Source organism: Erithacus rubecula (genome assembly GCF_903797595.1).
Source record: "Erithacus rubecula genome assembly, chromosome: 2".
NCBI classification, from domain to species: Eukaryota; Metazoa; Chordata; class Aves; order Passeriformes; family Muscicapidae; genus Erithacus; species Erithacus rubecula.
This window is the reverse complement of record NC_136685.1, coordinates 100,564,117-100,591,081: the sequence shown is the minus strand read 5'-3', so window position 1 is coordinate 100,591,081 and position 26,965 is coordinate 100,564,117. Positions and strand designations below refer to the sequence as shown.

Genomic DNA, 26,965 nt, shown 5'->3' with positions numbered 1-26,965 from the left:
TCTGGGCATCAGCTGCCTGGGAACTCCAGTCCTGCAGTGGTGCTAATCCTCCAAAAGCCAGCCCAGAGGGATGTGTTGGCAGCTTTTGGGCACTGTTCATTGTCCAGAACTCCTGATCCGGTCAGGAGGGTGTTGGGGTGCTCTTACATCCCCCCTTGTAGAAGAGGAGGCACCCAGGGCAGTGAAGGTTGCTTCTGTTGTCAGCCAGGCAATTTGGTGACAGCTGAGGCTGGGAGAATGTTTAGTCATAGCCAAATTTGTAAAGCCATGAGTAATCATGTCAGGGCTGCTTGTATAGCCCCTGCTCAAGATCCAAAAGCTGCATTTTAGCTTGATGACCAGTTCATCTGAATGGTCAGCTTTGACTTGGAGTCCAGCAGATCATTTTCTGACAGACAATCAGATGAGAAGTGGCAGCACAAAAAAATGAAGGCTTATGACTAAAAATGTCAGTGGTGCCCACATTATTGGGCAAATTCCAGCTTTCTCTTCTAGGAGGAGATGTACCTCCTAGATGTGTTGTTTCCCACCGGTGTAGTTTTCCTATGGAAATATTTACCAGTGAAATTTCAGGAGCTAACTTGCATTTCCTGCCTTGGAGAAAGCAATGCCAGGGAGTTACTACTAGGGAAGGACCTAGGAAGTGGCACTTCATGCTGTTTGCAGTATGGAAAAATTGTCCTAGGACCCAAAGTATGCTATTTATTTAGTTATTTAATTATGTAACTATTTATTATTTTAAACTTATATTTGTATTGCAGCATAATCAAGTTTTCTGCCATCTGAGCTAACTGAGAGAAGGATGACTGGGGAGGAAGAGAGGTATGTGTGAGGAGCATATTGGAAAATGTTCTATGGAAAACGGGATTTTGGGGAAATGGTTTATGCTTGGTCTTCCATTTCTCACTTCTGATTTGAGTTTGGAAGTTTCTTTTATTTTGTTCTGTAACCTGTGGGTGTATCCGGAAGCCTGAGGATTTATCAGGTAGCCCAGGGCTTTTTCCAGAAGGACACAGCAGGGTCTGTGTATGTATTTTTCATCTCACTTAACAGTTATGACATACCTTGTAGGCTTATTTTAAACCTCTTTTCAATTTGGCTGTGTAATATTTGGGCTCATTCCTGTGGAATAGATACATCACTGAAAAACAGGAGCTAGAAGGATCCTGCATGGAAGAGGGAGGTGTACAAGTGAAGAAAATTTGTTTGGTTTTTTTTTTAAGAAGACTAGAAAAGACAATTCAAGAAGAGTTGGACCGAACTTTTAAGTTCTCAAAGGAAAAATACCCTGTAAATTCTTTCGATTTTTTAATGAAGACATTATTTTGACACTAAAGACTAGAAGTCAGTTTCTAGCAGCTGTTTCTGCACTGTCGAAGAGCATGTGGCATGAACAAAACCCCACAGTGTGAGGTGCTATATAAATACAGAAAAGAAAAAAAAGATATTTGCCCATGCTACAGAAATCAGCCATCTGTACCACACAGGGTGTCTCTGCTGCAGCTCAATTTGCTGGGCACTGGTACCACATGCTAGGGTCACAGGTGGTGACAGTCACCTTTCACTTTTGTGGAAGAATGACCCAAAATGTATCAGCTGTGCATCTCCATCATCCCTTATGTTGCCATGATCACTGCATATGACAAGGTTTCTGAGAGGATTTTGGTTCTGTTAGTGAAACTGGATAAATGGTGGCCTTTAGGTGCAGTTGTCTTTCTCCAGACCCACCCTCTTAGCACCTCCTGAATGAAAGAGATGAGTTTGTTCATGGAATGGGCTGCAATATTTTAATACCGTGAAAACTAATTGGCATCCAAGAATGAAGATAATCCCCACTAGCACATCTAATTAGAAGAGCAATCCTCATATTCCTCATGCAGCTTCCTCTCAATTTAGTAGGAGCTCAGGCACAGAAATTTGCTTGTCATCCTTTGAAGTTCCAGCTTTAGCATGAGCCAAATGTGTGATTTTTTAAAGCATTTGTATTTGAGAGAATCCCACAGGATAAATACTGTTTATTCATAGAGCAATAGATTGTCACAACATTGTGAGGCGTGGATGTCACTGCAATCAGAGTACTGACACAGCTGAGAAAGGAGGTTGGGGTGTGCCACTCAGAGCTGATCAAATGAAATGTGCCTTTGCAGGCAGTAATCCTGATTTAGTGCAGTCACCGCTCGCTCCTGATCTGCAGAGAAATTCACCCCAGCTGACACCTGGCTGTAAAAGTCCATGTGAAGTGACACTGCTTTGAAAATAGAGGCTGACTTAATTAACTGTGAGCAAGATGCTTGGATGCTCTGGTTTTCCAGTGCTCCAGAAAAGTCTGTGGGATCCTGTTTTGGAATCTGACCCTGAAGACTGAGTTGGATATCCTCCAGCAAGTTCTGTCCCTACTTCTCTGAGGGACCTCCTGCAACACTTGAAAATCTTTGTAACCTTGAACCTGATCAAATCTGAAAGTGTGAAATTGCTCCCACGTAGACCCTGATGTAACTGATGGCAAAACATGCTATTTATATGCCTGCAGAAGCAGAGAACACATAAAAGGCAAATGTTTAATTTGAAATTCTTTCTCATGAGCAGCTGAAGAGGTTGAGGCCAGGCTGAATCCTCACACAGACAGGGGAGGACATGGGGGCCTTGGAGACAGGGAATCTTGTCAGTCTTTTGAAACAGGCTCTTAGTTTCTCAAAGCCAAGGCTGGAGATTTCCAAAGAAGCATCTGCCTGTGGAGATGGGGATTGGCACAGACAGTACAAGAACAGCATGCAGGAGGGGAGATGGGGAGATGTTGCAGATGGTTTGTCTTTCATGGTGGCCAGGTGACTGGGTTCTGTTATTTTGCAGAAATTGTAACTGAATGCAAGGTGAACAAGGTGTCTGGCTTTGCCTCCTGCTGTCTCCTCCAGGCTGTCTCTGAAACAGGCTGCGAATGGAGCTGGGATTCCTGCTTCCCTTAGGCACCATGAAGCTGCTGGTGAGTTTGATTGGAGGCTGTTCTTGTGTCCTGTTTTCTGTCTTTAGAGGCTGTGTGCTTGTTGCAGCCTGCCATTGTTAATGGACAATAGAATGGCACACACAATGATAACAGAGGGAACTGCCAACTTGGTGTATAGATCCATTGTCCTCAGGGAACACTGGCAGTTAGAAGGCCATCTGCTTGGCTCTGAGGGCAAACAAAAAAGAAAACTGAAAATGCACTTAAAATTGGAGATGGTCCTCTGAGGGTTAATGAAAACCAAAAGAAGTTCTGGTCTTTGCCTGACTCTGAAGGGAACCGGGTGGAACATTCAGACTTCCTCTTTCCTCGTTTTCACTTGTCATTGAAGCTTTTTATTCCGTTAAAGACTAATTGGGACAGCGGGGGCTGTTAAAGGAAACTATGTAAAACTTGATCTCTGTTGGCTTCCTCTGGCTCCCCTGAGCATCATCTCAGCAAATAAGAGGTTTGCCTGTGGAGATGGATGCTGAGAGCAGTGATTTCCTCAGTAGAACTCTTGAGGAATACTGCGTGCCTTCGCTGCCCAGGTGAATTTGGATTACTTCTCGGTCGTTCTCTGGGTCTGAGTGTACTGGACTGGTGGGGGGAGAGGAGGGAGCAATGAGGGGAGGGGAAGGGACAAAAACCTTGCAGGAAGAAAAGGCTGCAGCAGCACCTGAAGAGCTTTGATCGGAAAAGGATGTGGAAGCGTGGCGGTGATTCTTGTGGAGGGATAGGTTACCGCGCCTCCTCCCGTAGGCAGACGCTCGGCATCCTGTGGCGGTGGAAGGACCCGAGGATGGTGCCGCATCCTCGGGGCTGGAGGAGGCAGGGAAGCGCCGCTTTGCCCCTCTCATGAGGCGCGGCGGGGCGGGGGATGCGCAGCGGTCCTGGAAGCGCTAGTGGGGGACAGAAGGGGCGGCTGCGGTAGTTGCCAAGGAGGGGAAGACGAGCTGGGCTCGCCCCGGCTGTGAGAAAGTTGCCCGGCTCTGGAGGGGCCGAGCGGGTCCGGGGGCGGCGGTACCGGCACCGCCCCCGGGGGCTCGCAGTGACGCAGCTCCCGGCGGGGCCCCCCGCCCGGCTCCTCCGCCCCCGCTCCCCTTTTAAACCCAGCGCAGCCCAGCCCAGCCGAACCGAGCCCAGCCGAGCATGGGGCCGCGGGTGCTGCTCGCCCTCCTGGCGGCCACTGCCCTGGCAGGTGAGCGGGGCGGGGGCGCATCCTGCCGGGAGAGCGCCGGGAAAGGCGGGGAGCGGCCCCGGCGGGCGATGCAGGGATGCAGGGATGGAGCGATGGAGAGGCGCGCTCCGGGAGGCTCGGGGGTGCGGGACCGCAGCCCCGCTCTCCCCTCGGGAAGGGGCGGCGAGGCCGGGAGCGGGGATGGCGCTGGGCACCTGCTCCGCCTTTATTCTCATCCCAGCGCAGCATCTCTGCACAAAGACTTCTCGGTGCCGTTTGGTTACAAGCGTGCCGCTGGGTTTTTCCAACCGGCGCTGGATGCTGGGAGGTGATGGCAAAGTAGCGGGTCGGCAGGTTTAACTAACAGGATTTTTAAATTTTTTTTTTGTTTGTTTGTTTTGGGTTTTTTTGTTGTTTTTTTTTTTTGCACGTGGCATTAAATACTAAAACCCCACTGTGAAATGAACCTTAAACACAATAGAATGAGGTGGTGACTTGGCTCTATGATGTTTTATGCATACTTGCATCATTGCTTGAAAGAGTCGGTATCATTCTGGGTTGAGTATTTTGGCTTTAGATCTGTTAGAAGTCTCCACGCTTCGAGGACTTGTACAGAGGCTGTGTGGAAGTTGACTTTCTTCAAGTGCCTTTATTGAAGTCAAAGAGGGGAGGTGGAATACGGGGAGGGGAGACCCCAACACACAGAAACTCACCACACTTTTACCATAGATTCTATGGGGGTTTATTACCAAATATTTTTTTCCTGTTTATGACATTAAACAGATCAGGTACTTCTTCACATCCTTTGTGGCTGTCATGCTTTTAAATGTGGAATTGGTTAAATATTAACTTCAAGAACTTTCTAGTATTCCTGCAAATCAATATGCCTAAATTTCAGTGATCCTGCCTAGGAAGACACTGTGACATTTTGATGAGGAATGACACTGCACTGAGTCATCTGCACTGATGAAACAAAGCCATGCAGGGATTTCATCAGGGACCCACCCGAAGATCTATTCTAATCTTGGAGATGCAAGCAAAAACCATGTGAATTTGTCCTGCATTTTTCATTTTTCATGATATTCATCAGTCTCAGCACTTAGGTAAAATCAAATGATCTGATTGTAACTGCCTGGGCAGACTTGGTTTGGGAGGGTAAAGCAGAACCAGAGCTTAGCTTTACTTAGTGGGGCTGTGGTTTGTTTGTTGCTGTTCAGGTGCAAGGTTTCCATGCTGGCACGAGCTCTGGCTTTGCTCTCTCTGGAACCCCACAGTGGTCCCATCTGCTGTGCTCCTGCAAGCTCATGGGTGGGAGCCCTACTGCCTGATCCTGCTGTCCCTGTCAGGGTGGTGGTCTCACCCCTCCTGGGCACACGTGGAGAGGGAGGCAGCCGTGTTGGCCAGCACCTGCAGGTGGCAGGTGGCCCCAAGGGAGCTCTTGCCAGCTGGCGTGGGCTGGCACTGCCAACCCCTGGGTAAAGTGGGGCACTGCTGGTTCCCCACTGCCTTCCTGGCTCAGTCCTGGCAGAGCAGCTGTCTCTGTGTGTTATTTCAGGCTCTGGCATGGGTTGGAGGCTCGTTCTGTTTATCCAGGCAGGTTGATAGGCCATATGTCCAGTACCATTTGGTTCTCCTGACGTTGTTATGATGCTCCCTCTTTGTTCATGCTGGCTTTCACTGTTGACCAAGCTCTGTGAGCTTTTGAATGACAGAGTAAAGGCAGGGATACAACCTGACTTTGTCTTCCTGTGCCACTGAGAGCACTCAGAGAGTAGCCTGAAGTAGGAAAAGATATCCAGGAGTTTGTCTGCTCTGTGCTTTATCCCATCACCTGGGTGTCACTCACAGGAGATGTGCTGTGGCTGTGTCACTAAAAGGACAAACTCAGATGTTTGCCCTGGTGCCTGTCAGGTTTTCTCAGGGGCTGGAGGAGCCTCCCCAAAAAGAGGCAGTGAAGGGGCTCATACATGTGCTTTCATGTAAGGGGAGTCTGGGAGCAGCTCTGCTACCAGCACGTGTGGGATTGAGAAAATGTCTTTTTAAAATAACACTTTTTTTGGTGGAAGGGGCTTTGTCTCCCATGTACATCCTCTGTGTCTCCATGTACATCCTACATGTCTGTATGTACATCCTGCTTCTCCATGTATGCAGCAGGGTGGGCTGCAGCATGGTGCTAATTGTTTGCAGGCTGGGTTAGTAAAGGAACTCAGAGCCTGCCTCAGTCAGCAGCAGAGATGGGGGAGAGAGTTGGCTCTGTGCAGCATCCCCCCTCACACACCACCTGGCACTCTGGGGGAATGCTGGGGGACGGATGCAGAGCTATTTTAGGGGAATCCCTTCTGTGCTGTCCTTGTGTGGGCTCCCTTCTCTGATGGCATTGTATATGCAGGGAAGGGATGGGGGCTGGAGAAGCACATCCCTGTGTATGTGTTTGGGGGAGAGCACAGAAATATCAGGAGTTATTATTGTGTGATGCTCAGCTATTATACTCTGAGTCAGTGCTCCAGGGGATGTCTGCTTCCTCTGCCAGCACAGAGAATAAAGGTTGTGTTGCTTTAAATAGTGTAAGGCTCCTGTCTTCCTTGGGGCAGTGTTCATTCTCGTGATGTTGAGAGGTAAAACTGACCTCCTTTATCTGCATGATGTTCATCTGTTTCAGGAGGTCTCTCACTGACCCAGCCAGAGAGAGCTCATGGTTGTATTTAGGACTCTCCTAACCTGTGTAAGGACTTCAGAGCTGCACACCAAGCTGTTTGTGTGCCATGATTCTGCATGGTGTAGGAGGCCTCCAAAGCCAGGATCCAACAGGCCCTGCTTCCACACACTCTTGTGTGACTGGCAGAGATGTCTAACCTCCCTCCTGGAAATCTCCAGGTGGATGGGAATTGACACAGTTTATTAATAACACAGCAGCCAAGCTCATTAACCAGCTGGAGACATTGCAGCAATTATGATAAAATAAGGCAGCATGGAGGTTTTATTGGCAATAGCTTCTTTTCAAAAGCATATTCCTTGGCCTAGGTACAATAGAACTGCTGTAAGGAGGTGTGAGTTATCCCACATATCCTCAGGGCAGAGAGAGAGGGATGTGTTGTACTGCCTTCTTCCAGAGTAGTTTTCCACTAAGATTTGAGGGGGTTTTGCTTATTTCTTGGAGTGATAATGGACCACTCAGTGAATGGGAATTTTCTTGTCCCTCCTGGCTCTCTCCATCCTTCCAGGAGCCACCTGGACAGCATTTCTCCAGCAGGACTGGGACAGGAACTGCTTTGAAGTCTTTAAGAATGGTATGCTGTTGGTAGGGGGTGCACCTACAGCTTCTTCAAGATTCTTGGGGTGCAAACAGGCCTTGCTTGTTGGATTTGATTTTTTTTTTCTTTTACCATCAAACAGGTGCAGCTCCATAAGGACCTGATTTGAAGTAAAGTTCCATTTGGAATTTAAGCGTGGCTTTCTTTGGTGTTGTGTTTTTTTGTGGGTGGGATTATTTTTGGTATATATTATTTTAGTGCTGCAGGTGTTACCATGCCTCTTCTCTTGTGTTATGCCTCAATTTTACATGGCTTTTCCATCCAAATAAGGAAAGATTTAACGTGCAATGTGCCTGGTTTAGTTGACTGCCAACCCAAAACTCAAGCTGTCTCATTAGACCAGTTTGGCTGAGGACTCCTGTCAGTGATGTTTGTGTTACTGAGTCTCTAATAATTGGTTTTTCTTCCAGGTGCCAGCACAGTTCCAGTGGAAAAAGATCGTACTGAAGAAATGGTGAGTAGCTGTTTGTCAAACCAAGCTGAGAAAATATCATTGATGTGTTCTCCATTTCTTTAAACTCTCAGGGCAATGCTTAATTTTTTTTTTTTCCTAAGGGTAAATTTTTAAAAGCTCATGGCTGGTGTAGAACTTGGAGTGGCTTTAGCTGCCAGGAGATGCCTGCCTGCACCTCAGTGTGTTTGGTGGAAATGGGAGCTGGCTCCTGCGTCAGTGTGGTACTTGTGCATTGTACAGCATTGTACAGCTGCTTGAAAAGTGATCTGAAATATTGCACAGTACATGTTATTGTACTGGCAGCTTTGGGGAAAGATGAAATACCTACAGTTACCAACTGTGTGACACACTTCCTGCTGTAGTCCTACCTCTCCTGCTTTGGAAAGAGATCTTACCCTGTGTGATTAAATAAATCAGACCCTTTAACCTGACACCAGACCCCCTGCACTGGTTGTTGCTGTGATTATTTAGATCAGCAAACATTGCTAATAACCAGAAATAGTTAAAGACAAATGGCTCTGTAAATGTTTCATTATCTCCTCCCAATCATCCCCACAGATTGTCAGCCTGAGGTTTTTGTACCCCCAACCAGCAGGAGCACTTGTTCTCACCAACAACTTCAGCACTGGAAAATCATTTTATACAGAGAAGGTACTTCGGTAGTGCTTAGAATTAGAGCACATTGTGTGACTTTCCTAAGTCAATCCATTTCCTCTCCTTCTGAACAATCCAGTTGAATATTCAGTGCTAAAAAGCAGGCAGGACTTAGAGCACAGACACGTGAAAAGGTGTGGAGTGCATCCATTACAGAGCACATAGAGGTGCTTTAGCATTGTCAGTCCAAACTGCCTTTGCAGTACCCTCTTTTGGACAGATCCTGCAGGATAATCCTGTGTTGTGTGTGTCATGTCTGTTTATTTTGTAGACCATGTTACCACATGTTGTTTGACTCTCCTTTGTACTGAGTAGAGTATTTAATATTTTAAAATGTACAAAAGAAGCCCCTTGCCTCTGCAAAGAAAAGGAGGTAAAAATGCCTGTCTGTTCTTTGCCTACAGGAGTAAGGGGCAAAGCCCAAATGCACAGGATTAGTCAAAACTCAATAGTAGCCTGAACTCTAATCTCAAACAGGCTTTTCCACCAGCTAGGTCACAAGCAAAGTTTCCATTTTCCCATGAGGATTTTCTCTCCTGTTTTGTCTCTTGCAGGTAACCCGGTGCATAGTGGAGGTTCTGTCCAACGCTCTGTCTAAGCCAAATGCACCACCCATTAATCCTGAATGCAAGGAAATCCTGAAGAAGAGTAAGTACAATATTTTCTGAACTTAGGAAAGGAATTAGTGCATTGTTTCAGGTGTTGGAGTTGGTGAACTGTTACTGTGTTGGAGCCTGTGTGAAACTGGTGCCTCGAAATTTCAGTGCCAGAATTCTGGTTTCCTACTGTTCAGTCTGTCTTGCTCAGGGAACAAACAGCTTGACCTGGGAATTATCAGGGATTCTTGGCTAATACTTGTGGCTCTCCCCTTGAACCACCTGGAGTGTCTGAGAGGATTTTACAAACTCTTTAGGTAGCCTGAACAGATGAAGTATAACTGTTGCAAAGCATAAGATTTCTTTGATTTTTTTTTTCAGTCAATTTTTTTTAAAAATTAAATTTGCTAAAAAATCCCTGGTGTTTTTAGGTAACTTGGAACAGATGGTTGTCTTTTTATTGTGTGAATAAGCATCTGTGGTGGGCCAGGTCTGAGATTCTATGAACTGAACACAGCTCCAGATCCCATTGATTTTTAATGGGAATGAGAGCTAGCTTGATTCAGTACTTAAACTGTGATCACAAAAAGCCAAAGAAGGAAAATTATTCTGGAAATTCCAGGGGAACTTGTAAAATGCCTAATTAAGTGGAGTTAGTTAATCCTTTTCCAGGAAATCATACAAAATAGTAGCAAACTAATTATTTTAAAAGCAGAATTAAGAAATTGATTCTGTCCAAATTTCTTTGTTACTTTGGAAAGCCAGTCATCTCTTTGAAATAACACTTCAGTGGAGGGTTGGATTACTCCATGAGGCTGCTTTTGTTATTGTAGGTGATAAAAATGACAGAGAGAGAAGTGAAAGCAAACAGCCTGAAGTGAGGCATCCCAAGGACTCAGCAGAGACCGAAAAGCATCCTTCTGGGAGCGTGGAGGAAGAACAAAGGCAGGCAGAAGAGGAATCTAAAAAGTACATGGAAGGAGGTGATGAGGAGAAACTTGCTCGTGAGGAAGGCAAAAGCAAGGAAGAGGAGGCTGGACACCACACACCTGCTCAGGATGAGACACTTCACACAGAAGAAAAAAAGCACTACCAGGAAATTGGGAGAGAGGAGGAGAGGAATTACCACAGTGAAGAGGAAAGCAAAGACAGCAAGTGTTGTGAGGAAGTAGAGGCTGCTGTTCTCACCAAGAAGTCCCACTCTGAGGGCATGAGCATGGATGAGTTCCATGGTGGGAATGATCAGAGCCCCAGGGGCCACTGGCACCTGGAGGAGGGAATGCAGAGCCCTTACAGACAAATTCGGGAAGGTGAAGAGAGAGAGGAAGAAAGGAGTGAGAAATACCACCATGAGTCTCAGGAACATGGCTTCTCCCACCAGCAGGAGCGTGAGGAATCTGAGGAGAGTGAAGAAAGAGAGGAGGGAAGGGAACCCTATAAACCCAAAGGTTCTCATGGGAAGCACAGAGCGGGTGACTCCTATGAAGAGAAGAGAGGCCATGGCGGTGAGAGGGGGGAGCCAGCTGGGGGGTCACAGCCAGGGGAGGCCAGACTCTGGGAGCAGTGGAAGCACCGTCAGAAGCATCAGGGAGAGTCTGAGGAGAAGGGTGGCTCTCCTGGGAGGCGTGGGCCTGAGGAGCTGCAGGAGGAGAGGCCTGCAGAGCAGGACAGTGAGGAGCACAGGGACAGCTGGCAGCAGAGCCAGGAGAGCAGGGAAGAGGAGAACAAGAGGCGTCACCACAGCGAGGAGAGCAGTGAGAAGTGGCGTGAGGAGAGGAGACACCACGATGGCTCACACCATTCTGAGGGGAGGATGTACCTTGCTGATGAAAATGAGGGAGAGCTGGACAGGTATCTCAGCAAGGAGAAGCAGCAGCGTGTGGGAGGGAGATCCCACGTACGGAACAAGGAGGAGGAAGGGTCACAGAAAGCCTTTGCTCGAGAGCGCCAGGGGCAGGCCAGGAGGCACTACAGCACTGAGGACAGCCTGGAGGAGCAGGAGGTGGTGGAAAAGAAGCATCACAGCAGTGACCAGGTGGAAAATGAAGAGGAGGAAAGATTTGCAGAGAGAGAAGAGTACAGAGGCCATTTCCCTGCAGAGAAAGAGAAGAGAACTGCAGCATCCTACAGGCCTTTCTACCCGCTGCTGTGGTGGAAAAGCCAGCACTTGGACAAAAGGGACAGTGCAGGGGAGCAGCTTCTGGAGGGCAGGGTGGAAGGCAGGCCTGCCCTGAGTGAGAAGAGCCTTTTCCCTGACTACAATGACTATGAGTGGTGGTCAGAAAAGCAAATCCAGAGCGCTCTGAACCACAGACGCACCGAGAAGAGGAATCCTGGCAAAACGAACAGGTACGATGTGGAAAGGCAGTACAACAAGATGGATCAACTTGCACAACTTCTGAACTACAGGAAGAAGTCAGCTGAACTGCCAGAGCTGTACAGCTCTGGAGAAGACCTGAAGAAACGTCACGTGGCTGGGAATGACAGAAGGAGCCTCAGACAGAGGCCCCTGACAGAAGAGGAGGTAAGTGTACAGCAGTTTCTCTGAAAAGCTGGGGGAAGCACACTTCCAAATCCACTCCCAAGGCAGCTGGGAAGCTGCATAGAAAAACACAACCAAGAGTAAGTAACATTCTGAGAGTAGGTCTTAGTGATTTAAAAATCTGCTTGCTTTGAACAGTGGAGCTTTGGGTTTGCTGAAGTACCCCAGGGCACAATTTGCAGGATAAAGACAAATAAAGACGTAAAGTCTGCTGCAAGGCAGAAAGGGAAAGGTTTTATTCCTCTTTGGGCCCTGCCTCTCCCTCAAGGCTCTACAGACTGACAAAACAAAGGTGCCATTGCAGCAGGAGCAGAGAGGGAGCTGACAGGCACCACGTGGGCTGTCGGTTGTTTAAAACACAGAGCTGAAAAGCGAGTTGGGTGTTCAGAGGGAAATCAGCTGCCCATGGACTTCCCAGCTGGAATTGCAGAGCAGAAGCTGCATTGCACATGTAAGTCGAATTCATATGTGTAGTTCACATGTAGTGAATCCTCTTTCTTTTTTGGACTTCCTGTTCTGCTTCAATATCCAGGAAAACTGAGCCTACGCCCATCAGTTATCTCCCCTCAGCCGATGCTCCTCGTGTGTGTCACTGTGTGTGTGCACTGGCAGCAGTGGAGGCTGGGCACTGATTTGTAGGGATGTTGTTGGTGTAAACAGGTCATCATGGTGAAGAACTGGCTGCATGAAGCTTCTCCTGTTCTCTGCCCTTGCTGCACTCTGTGCTTGCTGTGGGACCTCCCAGGGACCCTCACCTGAGCCCCAGGGACAGTACCTGCAGCTGTGACATGGCAGGAGCCCACTGGATAAGGGTGCTCTGCATCTACAAAGATGAGGCTGTAATTAGGGCCAGCTCTCAGAATTAATATTTTGATGCTTTCCCCAGCCTCAGCTCAGTCCAAAATGGGGGATTTCACCAATCTCCCAAGAATGAGCTGCACTGCTCATAATGTGTTAATAATGTGTAAAACACTGTGTTTTCACAGGAGAAGCAGCTGGAAAACTTGGCCACCATGGATCTGGAGCTGCAGAACATAGCAGAGAAGATCAACAGCCTCAGGAGAGGCTGAAGGTGTCTCTTCAATACCTGTGCTCTGTGGTAAATTCACTGCCCCTGGATTGTTTGCCCTAAACCCAGGAAATTCTACTCACTGTCCACTCTCGTGTAGTGATTTACACAGCTCAAAGTGTCTTTAATTTGCTGTTATGCTCCTGAGACCTGAATGGCATGAGTTTTAGTAATATAGCCTTTCATGTGGGCAGGTATTTTTAATATGCTTTTGGAGATAATTGTGTTAGTGTTCTTCAGGAATATATTTGTCTGAGTTTGCAATAATAAAAACCATTGATCTTGGACCAAACCTTCTCCTTGTTCCTGTGGCTGATGGGGTGATCTCAGAATGAGCTGGATCAGGTGTGAAGATTGTGCACAAAGCAGAGGTACTCCACCAATATCTTTTAAAAGTTACAGGGAGGCCATCTGTGACTTTTGTTTGCCAGTTTGCATAAGATGAGAGGAAAGAAGGAATTTGAAATCTCAGTAATTATTTATTTCTTGTTTCCTTACTAATTCTCACTGCATTTTACAAGGACTATGGCACATTTAAAAACCAGGATTCAGTGTTGAGATTGTCAGTATTACTGCTGGTGAAATGGAGCCAGTTTGGCTTTGATCCAAATTAACTCCTGGTGTGTTCCAACACTGTTTATTTCTCAAACTGATCTATGATGCAAGTATGGTTTTCCCATCTTATTGTTTTTATTGTCAAAGTATCTAGGATAACCAGATGGTGAAATCTACATCCTCTCCTTTTACCGGTTGTTCATATAAGGAGGAAAAGAAAATAGAGAAGAGAAACTTCCCAAAAAGTGGAAAAACAACACTGGGAAATTTACAAAAAGCAGAGGTAGATAAAAGCTGAAGATGTAGTGTACCTATTCCCCCAAGAGAAACCTTTATCTGCTTCTCTCCATGAAACATAACCCGTGAGCCAATGCTGCCCTGAAAGAGCATTACTCTTCTCAAAAGACTGAATTTTACAGCTTTGTCGAGTCTCAGCACTTGATCCCCAAGCTCCAGGTTCTGTCCAGTCAGTCCAGACACTGATGAGGGAGTTCCAGAAGGGAAGCCAAGCCCTCCTGGCCCCATGTGCTCCCACTGGGGTGTGATGGGCTGCAGCCAGCACAGTACTGTCCTCCTAAATCCTATGCTGAACCTTTTTATTTCCAAAAAGAGGAAAAGTAAAAAGAAGATAAATCTCTTTAGGGAAAAGAGGTTTAATTGAAATGGCAAATGCAAAGTTTAAAAAAATTAATTAAAAAAGCCTAACATCTGAAAGATCCAACAGTAGAATAAATAAATATACATACAGCAGTTTTCAAAATAGTAATATCTTAAAAACATACAGCAACTCTCAGAATATGTCTCAGAAAATGACAGACAATGCTAAGAGCAACATTGTTTAAATATTTCGTATTTTAATTTAAGAACATGCACTTTATCCTCTGTATTTATTTCAGGAAAATGTGGAGTCATGCTGTAAGCATGGGGTCATCTCTGCTATTAGGTTTCTCTTTTTACGTTCCTTTGGGAAAAAAAAAAAAAAAAAAAAAAAGTGTATGATTTTTGCTGTTCATTCTTTCTTCAATTACTGAACAGAGCTCAGTTCTGTGTCCCAAGTGGGAGCAGATCACCACGTGGAATCCTGAGGAGAATCCTCTGATGCCTTTCTGGGGGAATGGAAAGCTAATCTGGATGTGTTGATTCCGACTCAATTTTTTAAGAAACTACTTCCTATTCAGATTTGGCAACAATCAATCAACAAGCCTGCACTGAGGCTTTGTCTTCTTTGATCTTTTCTCCTTCTTGAGGTTCCTATGAGTTCAGTGGGATGTTTGCTCCCAAGGGTTTTCCTTGACATTCAGCTGATGTGAACTGCTAGGGAGAAGGACAGTCTTCACTCCCCTGCAGTTCTGCTGCTTTCTTTGACAGATGCATGACAGGCACAGCCCTGTGCTGCCAACAGCAGTTATTTCACTAAACTCCTGAGATCTAAACCACAAGTCAGTCCTCCTCCAAATGTTAACAAGGAAGGTCTTGAAGTTTGCATCTTTTAGATGATGGCTCCTCCATCTTCAGTGCTTCTGAGCTACTGGAATCAGATTTGCCTTTCTCCAAGATGACAGTGATGCCAGACAGGAGGTACCCTCCACCTCCACTCATGGTCAGCTTGGGATGGCTGCGGTCTGGTAAAACCTTTAAAACAAACAAACAACAACAAAACAGACCCAAACCACACCCCACAGCCAGCACCTTTAAAAATCCATTCTCTGTGTGCACATCATGCTGTGTAAAGTCCACAGGATAGGATATGCATTTTTTTCTCAGCCACAATGAAAAACAGCCATTTGGGAAGTGTATTTATCTAAAAAGTGTCTGCAGAGGAGAATCCAGTTGCATAAATCCATACTAATACAGGCCTTACTGGTTACTTCTTCTTGGCACTGCCAACAAAATTAAAAAGCCAAGGTTTGAGACCCAGAAAAGTGCCATGATGTGCTCAGGAAGAGAGGTTCTCTGCTAGAAACCAGAGCTGCTGCACAAACCAGTCTGAAGGGATTATGTGATTTCCAGTTCTGTCCATCACCTTTCTGCAGCCACCCTTAGGGTCAGACACAGCACTGAGCCATCCCTTTCAGCCACATCACTCCTTTTTGTAAGAACTGTCCCTTCAGCTGTGTGTCCTCCTTGTCCTGACTGTCACTGCAGGTCTCAGAGGTTTTACTGGTGCCCAGGACACTGCAGTGCTGTTCTCACTGCAGCTGGACACAGGACCCCTGGTCAGGCCCACCCTGTGTTGACATCTAGGAATAATTTATTCACCCTTTCACTTTCCTACAAATATTTCAGCAAATGTTTAATAAAATGCAAGAAAGTGAAGTCTTTCCATTGGAAATTGCTACAGTGAAGCATAAAAGCTCTTCAGAATACCAACAACTCTAGAGTGGAGCAAATGCCTGAGCTTACACATTGTTTCAGTCAGTTCCCCCTATTTTCAGGGAATGTTCTGCTCCCCAGAATTCCCATGGTTTTGGCAGCCCTTACTGCCATCCTTACCTGGTAGTTGCGTAGCCATGTTTCAGACAGTTTCAGGTTGATGACTCCGCCTCTTTCTCTCAGCTTGGTGTAACATTCTAATAAAGGCTTAAAAAACCAAAGAGGGGTTACACAGCAGAATGGCACCACGCTTGAACTGCAACAGCTGAAGTAATGTCCTGATTTACCTCTTTATATTGGCAGTAGACAACAAAAGGCCTCGAAGGAGCAACGAATTCCAATAAAGAAAGTAACAAGGGGGTGGGATGAAACTTGCTGGCTACAATTAAGCTGCAAAAAAAAAGTTTCATGCAAGTTAGTTTTCTACTTCTGAAACCTACACCTCTAGTGACATTTCCTCCTACTTAGCACAGCAATCAATTACAGCTTAGAAGTGTCTCATCAGCATGTTTTCACTGCTCTGACAACTCCCCAAATGTAAAAACAAATCATTACTTCCTACTGGTGTAATTAAGAGGCTGAAGCATTGTTCCCCAAAGTGCAGAATATTAAATGCATTGCAGGAGCACTCACTTCAGCTGTTGGGCTCCACAATAATTCTTACAATCTAAGAAATCTCATGTTGCTTGCTCTGCCCCAAGACCATTTTCCAAATACAATTTAAGTTCTGTGACTGCCAAATGTTGCTTAGAATGTAACCTCAGTCGTGACTCTTTAGACTGAGTAGTCTTCATTTAATAATTTTATATAAAAAGAATATTTAAAGAGATAAAAAAATCCTTAATAGTTATGACTAAAAATATTTTAAAAAAAACTATGACCGTGACAACCCAAAGGTTTCATATTTTATTCTCCATTCTCATTTTAACATCACAGAATAACTTGGATCTACAGATGTTTGAGATTCTCTACCACAATCTCCAGTTTTAATCCAAAAAGCCACTGCTGAACTACATTCCAAGAAATGGTTGATAATTAGTTAATTAGTTATTAAGTTGTGCAGAAAGAATGGGCTAATTAAAGTCCTTCTTCACAGTGTACAGAAACTACTGAGATGCCCCATCAATTAACATTTGTTCTCCAGGAGAATGTGCAGCACTGGAGCAGAATTAAAGTTGCCTGCCAAAAGGGAGGTAAAAATTGATGTTCAATTTTGTAAATACAATAGAGATAAGGAGGTGAGATAATTCTTTTTCAATTGTTCCCACTTTGGTTGTTTGCCAGCCATGGCCTTGCAGACCATTTACTTCAAATGCAAACCTCAAAGGAGTTGTGCTCCATAATGAAGCAAGCAGGCTCATCCCATGCCTTGGAATGCTGCACTGGCACTGCCAGGAGCTCTGCCAGACTCCAGGAAGGGAAGTGAGGGCTGAGAGACTGGGGAAAATCAAATACTGCTCTTTCATATGGCAGCACAGATTGCTGCCAGCAAGGAGCCTGGCCAGACACAAAATTGATGCAGTGAGTGAGGGGGGAGCAGGAGGAGGTAGAAGAAGGGCAAAGGGAGGGAGATGGTCTAATTCCAAACACATGGCATGTCTGTGAACAAATTTCTGCTTCCATAGTGTCAGGCAAATGGAACAGTCTATCTCTAAAGTCATCTTTAAGAGAATACCAAATACCCCATGAATATTTTCATTTTTTCCCCCCAGTGGCCTAACATTATAAAACTCAACTCTCTTTAAAGGAATTGAACCAACAGATCCAGTACAATGTTTTACCACACAACAGCACAGAAGGTAGAAATTTAACTGAAATGGTATCTTCTACATTCAGTAACAAACACTGTTAAATTTTGGACCTAAAGATTTCTCCTAAAGTTGGTACCCACCTTCACCTAATGAACAACTTTTCTTTACTCTGCCAGTAAGTCCCAGTAACTCCCTGCCTCCAGTGTTAACCAATTTTTCCCTGCCCTTTCCCTGTTTCTCTCTTGCAAAAAGACCCCAAAACCCTTATTTTCCCTGTCTGTTTCTACTCAGGTAGTGAGTTGCAAATTTGAAGCATTTCCTTATTCCATACCAAGTTTTCTGTGGTTCCTGATCTCGAGGAGCAGTAGCTATAAAAGGCAGGTGGCAGAAGAAAGGGGATCAGGCTGAGCCTTCTGGGACAGTACTCTCATAAATTCTGCTTACCCCCATCCTGCTGGAGCCTTCCTAAAGCCAGGAATCACTCACCCCTTCAGAAATGTCATTTGTTACAGCTTTCATGCATTACAGAGGATATGGAGGATAAAAGTGATTGAAAACAAATAAATAGGAGACATACTAAACAGGCCTCCTTGAACTCAATCAACAACTGAATGTAGTATTTTACACAGAAGGAAATGACAAGTGGAGTCAAGTACTAATTTTGCCCTTGCCAGACCATGGACAGACATTAATTGCAGAATTACAGTGATGGTGCAGCAAACAATAGTGAAACCAGACCCCAACACTGCCACTGTTCAGGCAGCTCAGGGGTCACAGCCACAGGCACTGCCAGACAGGTGTGCAGAGCTTTTCACAAACCTCCTTGACCCCTGTACTGCTTCAGAGAACACAAAATGACCTGGTTCTGCATGTTGATAAATTCTACCACTTAAACATGCTACATGAGGTATATGAATGAGCATCAGTTGAAACATTTCATAGTAATAAAACCCAAAAATTATATACAAGCATTTGAAAATAACCGGTAAATATGCAGTAAAATTTATCCAAGCAGAACAACTTCATTTCCAGTGAATCAATATTCTTTGAAGGAAAAAAAGTAATATGAATGCTATTAAATTAACTAAATTAATGTTACCTGCTTACCTTGAATCACTTCAGCATCTGCTAAGAACACAGTGAAAAGTCACACCCACCAAAAGCTCTTACAGTATCTTGGAGCTCAATTTCTAGGAATGTATTGATTGTGTTTGTTTTTGTGATATTAGAGCTTTGTGATATATTGTTCCCCAGGAATAACTGATCCTAGCTAAAGCAGGCAAAATAAAGATATATGGTGTTTTTTCCCCTGTGTAAAAAGGAAATGAGTTTCTAAAAACAAGCTAACAAAAAAACCCCACCCAAACAAACAAAACAACAACAACAAAAAAGCCAAACCCAGAACAACAAATTTAGTTCCACTTTAATTAACTTAAAATCTCAGGTTCTACTTTGCCAATTAGAATCCCTTGATTTTTTGGCAGTCATTTTGAATTAAATTCTACCTTGGACTCTGTTTTTATTTGAATAGATTTTTTTCATTTTTAATGTTTGCTTGCATTTAATTGACTTTTAGATCATTTCAAGCCATTTAAATGAAAGATCTCAACCAGTGCCTTTTGTGCCCCCAGTTCTCTGCTCCATCCCATGCCCCCCATGGTCTGGGATGTTTCAGTGGGAGCACTAAACTGGGAATACCATTCCCAAACTATGATAGCTCTAAGCAGACTCACCCATCAGCATTCTTCTCTCTCAGCAAAGCAGCAGCTTCTTTCAGCTTTTTCCTTCTCTCCCACTGTTTCATTTGCTTTTCCCGAACCTTTGAACAACAAAACAAACAGTTGGCAATTTAACTGGTAATTATTTATTAAATCATTATTGCCTGGACTGCATTTTCATTTTTTGAATCTTAATCTAAGACAAAAGACAACTTCCAGAGTTCCACTTCAACACCTGACTAAGCTGAATTTCAGCAGGGCTGATTCAGACAGCAGAATTTTATGTCCACAGACGTTGTGAAACTTGAACAGCCATAAAAATATTCTTACATTTTCTTTATTTTCTTTTTCTTTGTTCCCTTTAAATTCTACATCTTCAGCATTAATGTCCATCATGTCTTGCTCTTCTGTTGGATTGATCTCCATAGGTGCTTCAGTAGCAGGTTCTTCCTCTGTTTCCTGCAGGGAAGTCTGTTTCTCTTCACTCAATCCATTGCTCTCCTCTTCCACCAGTGCATTCTCCTCAGGGTCTGCAGGCAGAATCTCTGTAGTGAATGTCCCAGACAGGAGACTCTGCACTTTGCTGAGAGGAAATTCGTGAAGATTATCAAAAAAAGGTTTGGGAAATCCAAAACAACTGGTGGCAGCTCTAACAGGTCCCCCTCCTGGGTACATCTGAATGATGGATCCATAGCCTGTGAGAGGGAAAGAATCAAAACATATTGCAAAGCCAGAATTCCTAAAATTTTAAAATTCTTTCTAAAATGCTTAAATGGAAGGTCCATTTAAGAAAAAGAAATTTCCTGCTTTTAATCAAACCAGAAAATTTAACAAACTATGGAAATATACCTCAAAGTAGAAAACCTTTATTGAAAGGACAATTACTACTGAAATATAAAAGGACAAGGTAACTCATGGAATATCTGTGTATGAGGCTCAGAACATATAAACAGTGACAAATTGCTAGAAAAAGCTAATCTAATAAATAATTAAGACAAAATTTATGCAGTTTCCATTACTTATTTATGGAGTTGCTTGGATAAACCCCAAAAGTTAATTTAAAAAGCTTTATTAGGCAAAGAATTTCTTCAATATCCAGGCCCTAAAGGAAGAGCTGTGAGATGTTAAACACAAAAAGTAACTTTTCAATAGTTAACTGAAATTGTATCTTATTTACTTCCAGAAGGAGCCCTATGGCCAAAAATCTGAAACAAAACCGATCTGTAGCAGCACTGCCTGTGTGCTTCCCAGACAACAGACAGCACATTTGTGTGCACATCACATCACTTCTTGCCTTTCCAGGCTTCTGGAATATAACTGTCACCTCTACCTGTTGTCTTAGAATAATGAAACTGATTAACTGAGTTTTAGAAACAGACCAGGAGCCAAACTTCTCCTAGAATAGCTCAAGGAAATGTCACATTCTTTCAAAACACAGATTTTGCACAACACACACTCAATCTGTTGCAGTGAACAAGAGGAACAGCACATTTCCAGTGCTGTCAGAATTCCAGAGGCACTATTCCTGTTTTCTGCCATTCACTTTCCTGGACTTGCAGATGTCAGGAAAGAATCTCCATACAAGCTCCTTACAGCTTTTTCTGAACTCAGTGTCATTATGCTAAGAGAGGAACTAAAACAGACCAACGTACAAGACTGTCAATTTAATCAAAATTAATTATATAAACCATTATATCAAATTTAATTCTCAATTTTTTTAGTTTTTTTAAGTACTGAAAAATTAATCCAACTGATGCAAAAACTTTCCCTAGTGGAAAATTAGGTTTTTCCTTGAATCCTGGAGGTGGTAAGAGCAGATGTGAAAAGCTGAGGGAGCATTTTGCAGTGCTGCCTTTCAGCAGTGCCCCACAGGTGTGTGTTTCCATGCCCTTGGTGTGTGCATGACTGAGGTGCAGCTCACCCCCCATTCTCTCCATCACGGCCCCCAGCACCAGGCCTGCACACGTTTCCATGACAATCATCTTGTTGCCAGCGTGGATGTTTCCCAAAGTCAGCATCTGAGCCAGGGTGTCATATCTCAGGTGGCTGGAACACAAGAGGGGTTTAACAAACTTCAGTTTGCTTATAGATACTGCCTAGTAGCCCAGGAGCCTGCCAAAAAAAGGTGGATTACAGGTTGATTCAGAAAAAGCATCAGTGTAACCTTCAGAGTTTCCACACAGAAACTTATAATTAAACATCTAATAATGAAGAATTATTGGAGCCAACAAGAAATCAGCCAGGAAAAGCAAAAAGCACAGTTAGGTGCACATATCAAAGTGGATATCTTGTGCTGTGTCAGTCAGACAAAGTATTTTTTTTCACCTTTTGTTTGTTTTTTCTCTGGCATGCCAGCTTTGTAAAGATCAAATGGTATGGATGCATTTCCTGATCCAATAATGAATCCCCTGTGGTTTTCACCTGCTTTGCAGGAGCCAGCCCCATCTGCAACCCAGGACCAAAACCCAACATATGCACTGAAGAGACTTAATGATAGCTACACAAATTACAACTAATCTTTAATAGTAAAAAGCAGTCCAGTGACAGAGATGGTAGAATGAGAAGGAAAAAAGGTTTGAGAAACCTTAAGTAATACATATTTGAAGATTTTAAATCTCAACATCTTAAATCTACTGTTTCTACATTAAGAAAAAATGTATCAGTCCAACTTCTCTATCTGTAACAATGTATCTCTTAGGTTAGGTGAGTGAAAGTGAAATAGGGCTGGGTCTCTGTAGTCATGGCCCCCTCTGACTCCAACCCCAATGTTACCCACAGGTTTTTAAACTCTGGAGACTTCTGAGGGAGGATTTGGAATCCCTGACATGTTAAAGACAACAATTCTTGTCTATGGGAAGTGGCTGGTTATCTTATCACTGAGCCAGAAAACAGAGATGCTTGGCCACCAGCCAAAGCAGGTAAGAGATTTGAAAATCAAAGAACTTCTGTCTGTGTGGGTAATTAGCAAGGTGGTGTTGATAGGGAAATGGTAAATTCTGGTGCTGCATGTTAGAGTTCTCCTGTTTGCTGCAATGTTGATTCATTTTCTGCATCACATTATCTTTCATTAAATTGTAATCTTCACATTCACGGGCAAGAAAAGAGAATAAAGGGGAGTATTGTACACTTTGGTATAGTGCAGGTATTCAAAAAGTATTATATTATCTTTCTCTTATCATTTGAAAACAGGAACAGAATGAAAACTCACTTTATTTTTCCAGGTTCCCTTGCATAATACATGGTGGAAAGGATGCGAGTGGAAGGTTTCACAATTGTAATAACTGCCTCATATCTGTAAAAAACATAGTAATGGTCTTATTTTAATCTCAACAATTTAGGGAATTACCACATATTTTTCACATTTTGAAATTCACTTACTTTTTTTTCTTCTTCTTTATGTATTTATCTTGAGCAAATTCTGTTTTGTCTCTGAATGTTGTACTGTTCTCTATTAACTGTTGAACTATTTCCTTGGAAAAGACAATTCATTTTTGTTACAGCCAGCATTTATTTCTCATTCATTTCATATACAGTATTTTTTAAACAAATGCTGAAAACATTTTCTCCCAGTAGAGGCATGTACACCATGAACTTCTCCTGACACCAATGGCAAAGTCAATCCCTGTTAACCAACAGGACCAGTGAGGCATTACACTGACTATGTGCAGGAATTCAATCACATAGTTATGCATAAAAATAGGACTGAAAATGTTTATCCCAGAATACTCAGTAACATTTCATTTAATCCAACTCCCTCTTTGGGCCTCTCTGATTCCAGCATCTCTGAGGTATCTTTTTTCCCTGTTTCATCTAGTTCCTCCCCTCTGCTCTGGTTAATCACCAGACATCTCACTCCAGTATTTTTTTCAGTCTCATAAATTTTGCCACACTACTGTACAAACTCCTTGCACAATGTCCAACTCCTTAGCGTTTACTACTTCCTGCAATATTCCTCCGATTTTTTCATTCTCTAGCTCACAGGTCTTCCCAGAATTTCAGCTTTGGTTTCTTGGTCTCCTTGTTATAATCTCCACCCTTTGCTGATCCAACTCTCTCATGCTTCAGATTCCAGCTGGAGGGATCATTAGGACTTCCAGCTAAACCAAACCAATCCAACAGGATTTTCCTTGCTCGGGCTTGTCTCCATGCCAGCAACACAAGAACAAAAATGCTGCTATTTTGGGTTCTGTGATCCAAGTAGTTTAGCTGTTAAAATTATGGGTTCTATTAAACATGAAGAGGACAAATGACAAAAGGAGTATTTTTAATCTGGACAGTGCAGCTCCCCTTGTGCTTTAAAGACCTGCTTAAAAAACAGTGTGGTGCAAGTACTCCTCACTTCCTATTGCTGCTTTTCAGGCCATTATTTCTTCAAACATTTAACGTGTGTTATTTGTGATTTGAAACTGAATTTCTTACTTTTTTTTTTGCATTATTCTAGGAAAAAAAATAAATTCAGTGCTTGGGTTGTTTTGCAGGGGTTTTATGTTCCAGTAAAATTTACAGTGAGGAAATAGGGAAGAATCCTGCGTCACCAAGACACACCATTCACAAACAGGAATTCAGATTTTAACAGACATTTAGGGAGGAATAACATCTACTGCTGCTACTGTAGCTCAAAATGAATATTCAGTTATAGTCCAGAAAGCAGAGTTAATAAAAGCACAGCACAGGCATGCTGAGGACACACAGGAAAATCAGAGGGATCTTCTGCCATGGACAGGGGAAACAAAACCCATCAAAGCTGTCAGTCTGATTAGCACGTTCTTCTGCAAGAGACAACAACCAGCAACACAAGCATGGAAACAGAAGAACCATTCCAAACTCCCTGGACCCAGCCGGCAAAAGCAGAAAAACTACTCCAAAGAGCAAGATGGAAACAGCAGATGAACTTGATGTAAGCATGATCAATTTCTTGGTTTTATTGGAAAGGGGAAACCAAAGACAAGAGAGGATTTTGTCTGGCATCATCTGCAGAACAGAACTGGCTGCAATGCTTTAGTAATAATTTAGGATGGCTTAAAGATCCTTTACTTTATGAAAGGTGCAGGCTTAAACACCAACCCCTTTTCTAACAGAACAGAAATGATCTCTTAGGAATACTCTTAGTTTTCCAGGTACAGGTAAGCACCAGCATCACCAGCATCTGGCAGGCACTGCCTACAGGCACACTGGTGCTACATTTGTTACACAGTGTTATTTGTTAAGACTTCACTGTTTGGCCATAATCTTTTCCTACACCTTTGATAGTTGAATTATTGCAAAATTTTAATACCTCTGTAATTCAGAAATGTATTTAAAACCTTATATACAAGCAAAACTAAATAGTGATTATGTGAGCTGTACCTTTTTATCTGTTATGATTTCTGATGCCATAAAAATTTATTCTTTACCCTCCTGTGACAAAGTTGCCAACCTTACATAAAGTCTTCTTTGAAAACAGCTTTAGCATTTTTGTAAAACCAAAAAACACGACTTGACCAGAAAAACAAAGAAAAAGCACTGAAATCTATACACAGATAAAAAGAATATCCTTTTTCAGAGACTAAAATATAACCATCAAGGTAGCACAGAAATGACACCAAAACCTTATTTTTACCTGTCCTTTAATACCCTTGTCCTTCAAAGCCTTTATGTCATCATGAGTCAGTTTTTGAGACTTCCCATCGTCAACTATGTTACGATTATCTGTCCCTGCTTCCTTTGTTTCTAAAGGAAAAGGATATAGATTTGTAAAATCTAGCTCCATATAAGTGGGAGAAACACATGATTTTAGTGTCACAGAAAGCAGATTTCTCATGGTTAAACACACATTTTCCATGGCCTTGCAAAGTACAGCCTAAGCAGGGAAATGTAATATGTAAGGTAAAACTCAATGTAAATAAAATCACCAGACTAAGGTTCAAATTTTCTCCCACATTAAAAAGATTATTTGTTACAGGACTAGTGAAATCACTGATCAAGACAAAACCATGCATTTTTATGAGAGAAAGATTATAAAAGAGCATGAAGTTAACAAAAGATTAATAGAAAGCTTTCCCAATTTCTTTGTCATCAAAGAAACAAATTAATTTGCAATTGTTTTCCCAACTGTCAATCCTCTGGGATACCTGTGGAAGTCTCTTCCACCTCTTGCTTTGGCTGGAGGTTTCCACCATTGGTTACTTCAAATGTAGTCCCATAAATATGTCCGATGGCATTATCCAGGTAGAACCACTGCTTCTCAAAAATTATTTTTCTGAAATACAGAGAAGTGAATGATACTTAAAGCTTTACTTTTAGTATGTCTGAAACCCACTACAATTGAGCCTAAACTATAGCTTTATATATATGGCATTTTCATCTATATCCCTGAAAAAAAGCAGGACAAGCATAATGAGTGAAATTAACCAAAAAAGCTCACATTGAACTGAAACTGGTCAGGAAAAGAACAAAGAACTTAAATAGAACATAGAGGAGGAACTTCTTTTTTCAGTTCAAAAGAATTTTCAAATGACAGCTAAAACAAGGCTGTGGAACTTGGCAGCATCATTCTTTGACAAAGTCAGAAATATATTAAACCCAAGCTGGGTCACGCAGAGGAGTAGCAAAAGGATGAGCATGGTCCTGTATTTTGGAAAATTCCTCTGAAATAACATTTGCCAAAAGACTAGGAAGAAAACAGACAGCAGAGTGTTTCTTGTAATCCTGGAAATGTTTCATTAAAAAAGAAAAAATTAAAATTCACCATCCCTTTAATTTTGATTGCACCCAGGCAGGTGAGCATTTTTTCGTTCTTCACTAAAAACAAGATCCACAAAGCCTTTAACTTTCAGGCTTTGCTATCCCTGGAAATACCAACCTTGGCAAATTAAACAAGTATCAGGATCTACACCACGCTCATACTTCAAACCAAAACCTGACAATATGAGCCCTGACTATGCAAATTATACTCATCACTAATTCTGAACTACACCATTTTCAAACCAGTCTCTTTCAAGCACAGCACCTTTAGATCTCCATCCTACTGAATCAGATATCTGGCCACATTACCGAACACTGACTTCTACACATCGGTCTACCAAATTGTGTGCAGCCAGGGGAAGAGCCCAGGCTGTGTCCAGCGATTTCAGCATTCCCTGCTGGGCTGCGGGCGCTTTCTTGCCGTGCCAGCTGGGGAAAGAAATGGGAGAGCGTTCCTGGCACCCTGTCCAAAGCAGCAATTCCCGGAGCGGAGTGCCAGCTCCCTCCCACACACCAACTCTGCCGCCGAGCACGCTCGGGGCAATTAACAATCCCTGTTAGCGCTGCACAGAACTGCGAGCCCGGCGCGCACCGGTCTGACACCCCAACGCAAAACACTCTCAAACCTCCTCCAAAGCCTCATCACAAAGGCGCCCAGGACATCTTCCGGGTTTAGGGGTTTTTTTGCCATAGGAACCGAGGCAACACTGAAACCTTTCCGCCGCCTGTCACACGAGCCTCGCCAGGCCGCTATTCCTGCGGGGGCAGCCGCGGGCCACCCTGGCGGGACCGGGACCGGGACCGGGACCCCGCGCCCTCCGGCGGGGCCCGCCACAGCCGCACCGAGGGTGGCGAGGACGGAAGGCGCAAAGCGGGGCCGAGGCGCGGCGCTCACCTGCGGCGCAGCACCGACACCGCCTTGAACACCTCGTCCCGCTTGAGCACGGCGCAGTCGCCCTCACGGATGCGCGCGCTCGGGCCCTCCTCCATGGCCGCCGCCGCCACCCGCGCCGGGCCCCGCGCAGGCGCCGAGCCCGCAGGGGCGGGGCCCCGCCCGCC

At 43.8% G+C, this 26,965-nt stretch overlaps 2 protein-coding genes across 17 annotated transcripts in view; one reads left to right on the top strand and one right to left on the bottom strand.

Annotated features, from left to right (window-relative positions):
* CHGB (chromogranin B) overlaps nucleotides 1-13,078 on the top strand; it is a 70,054-nt gene extending 56,976 nt beyond the window's left edge. For 10 of the 13 annotated variants that reach the window (XM_079324441.1, XM_079324440.1, XM_079324443.1 and 7 more), the window contains 4 exons: nucleotides 7,882-7,925; nucleotides 9,134-9,227; nucleotides 10,009-11,699; nucleotides 12,704-13,078. In XM_079324441.1, coding sequence (XP_079180567.1) covers nucleotides 7,882-7,925; nucleotides 9,134-9,227; nucleotides 10,009-11,699; nucleotides 12,704-12,787 — 1,913 coding nt within the window. In that variant the 3' untranslated portion in view covers nucleotides 12,788-13,078. Of the gene's footprint in view, nucleotides 1-2,974; nucleotides 2,981-3,793; nucleotides 4,182-6,888; nucleotides 7,005-7,881; nucleotides 7,926-9,133; nucleotides 9,228-10,008; nucleotides 11,700-12,703 lie in introns of those variants that run through there. The other 3 variants (XM_079324437.1, XM_079324435.1, XM_079324446.1) reach the window with 3 other exon arrangements.
* Nucleotides 13,079-14,164: 1,086 nt separating this feature from the next.
* On the bottom strand, nucleotides 14,165-26,958 carry TRMT6 (tRNA methyltransferase 6 non-catalytic subunit). 4 transcript variants are annotated; one of them, XM_079324676.1, is made up of 12 exons: nucleotides 26,802-26,915; nucleotides 26,216-26,335; nucleotides 25,294-25,421; nucleotides 24,783-24,892; nucleotides 22,562-22,653; nucleotides 22,392-22,475; nucleotides 21,105-21,229; nucleotides 19,514-19,878; nucleotides 19,199-19,284; nucleotides 16,002-16,104; nucleotides 15,835-15,921; nucleotides 14,165-14,973 (listed from the first exon to the last, which is right to left on the bottom strand). In XM_079324676.1, exons 1-12 carry the CDS (start codon nucleotides 26,894-26,896, stop codon nucleotides 14,800-14,802), a joined length of 1,569 nt encoding a protein of 522 aa, XP_079180802.1. In that variant the 5' UTR covers nucleotides 26,897-26,915; the 3' UTR covers nucleotides 14,165-14,799. The 4 variants fall into 4 exon arrangements, with proteins under 4 accessions (XP_079180802.1, XP_079180801.1, XP_079180803.1 ...); XM_079324675.1 differs by lacking the exon at nucleotides 26,216-26,335 and having other exon boundaries at nucleotides 26,802-26,958; XM_079324677.1 differs by lacking the exons at nucleotides 24,783-24,892; nucleotides 26,216-26,335 and having other exon boundaries at nucleotides 26,802-26,942.
* Nucleotides 26,959-26,965: the final 7 nt, after the last annotated feature.

What these genes read in the sequence shown, in the direction of transcription:
- TRMT6 (XM_079324676.1), bottom strand. Translation starts at nt 26,896, where the DNA reads ATGGAGGAGGGCCCGAGCGCGCGCATCCGTGAGGGCGACTGCGCCGTG. An exon ending in GTGTCGGTGCTGCGCCGCAG is followed by an intron (nt 26,336 to 26,801) that starts GTGAGCGCCGCG and finishes TTCTTTCCCCAG; the next exon opens with CTGGCACGGCAAGAAAGCGC. An exon ending in TGTGTAGAAGTCAGTGTTCG is followed by an intron (nt 25,422 to 26,215) that starts GTAATGTGGCCA and finishes TCTGTATTTCAG; the next exon opens with AAAAATAATTTTTGAGAAGC.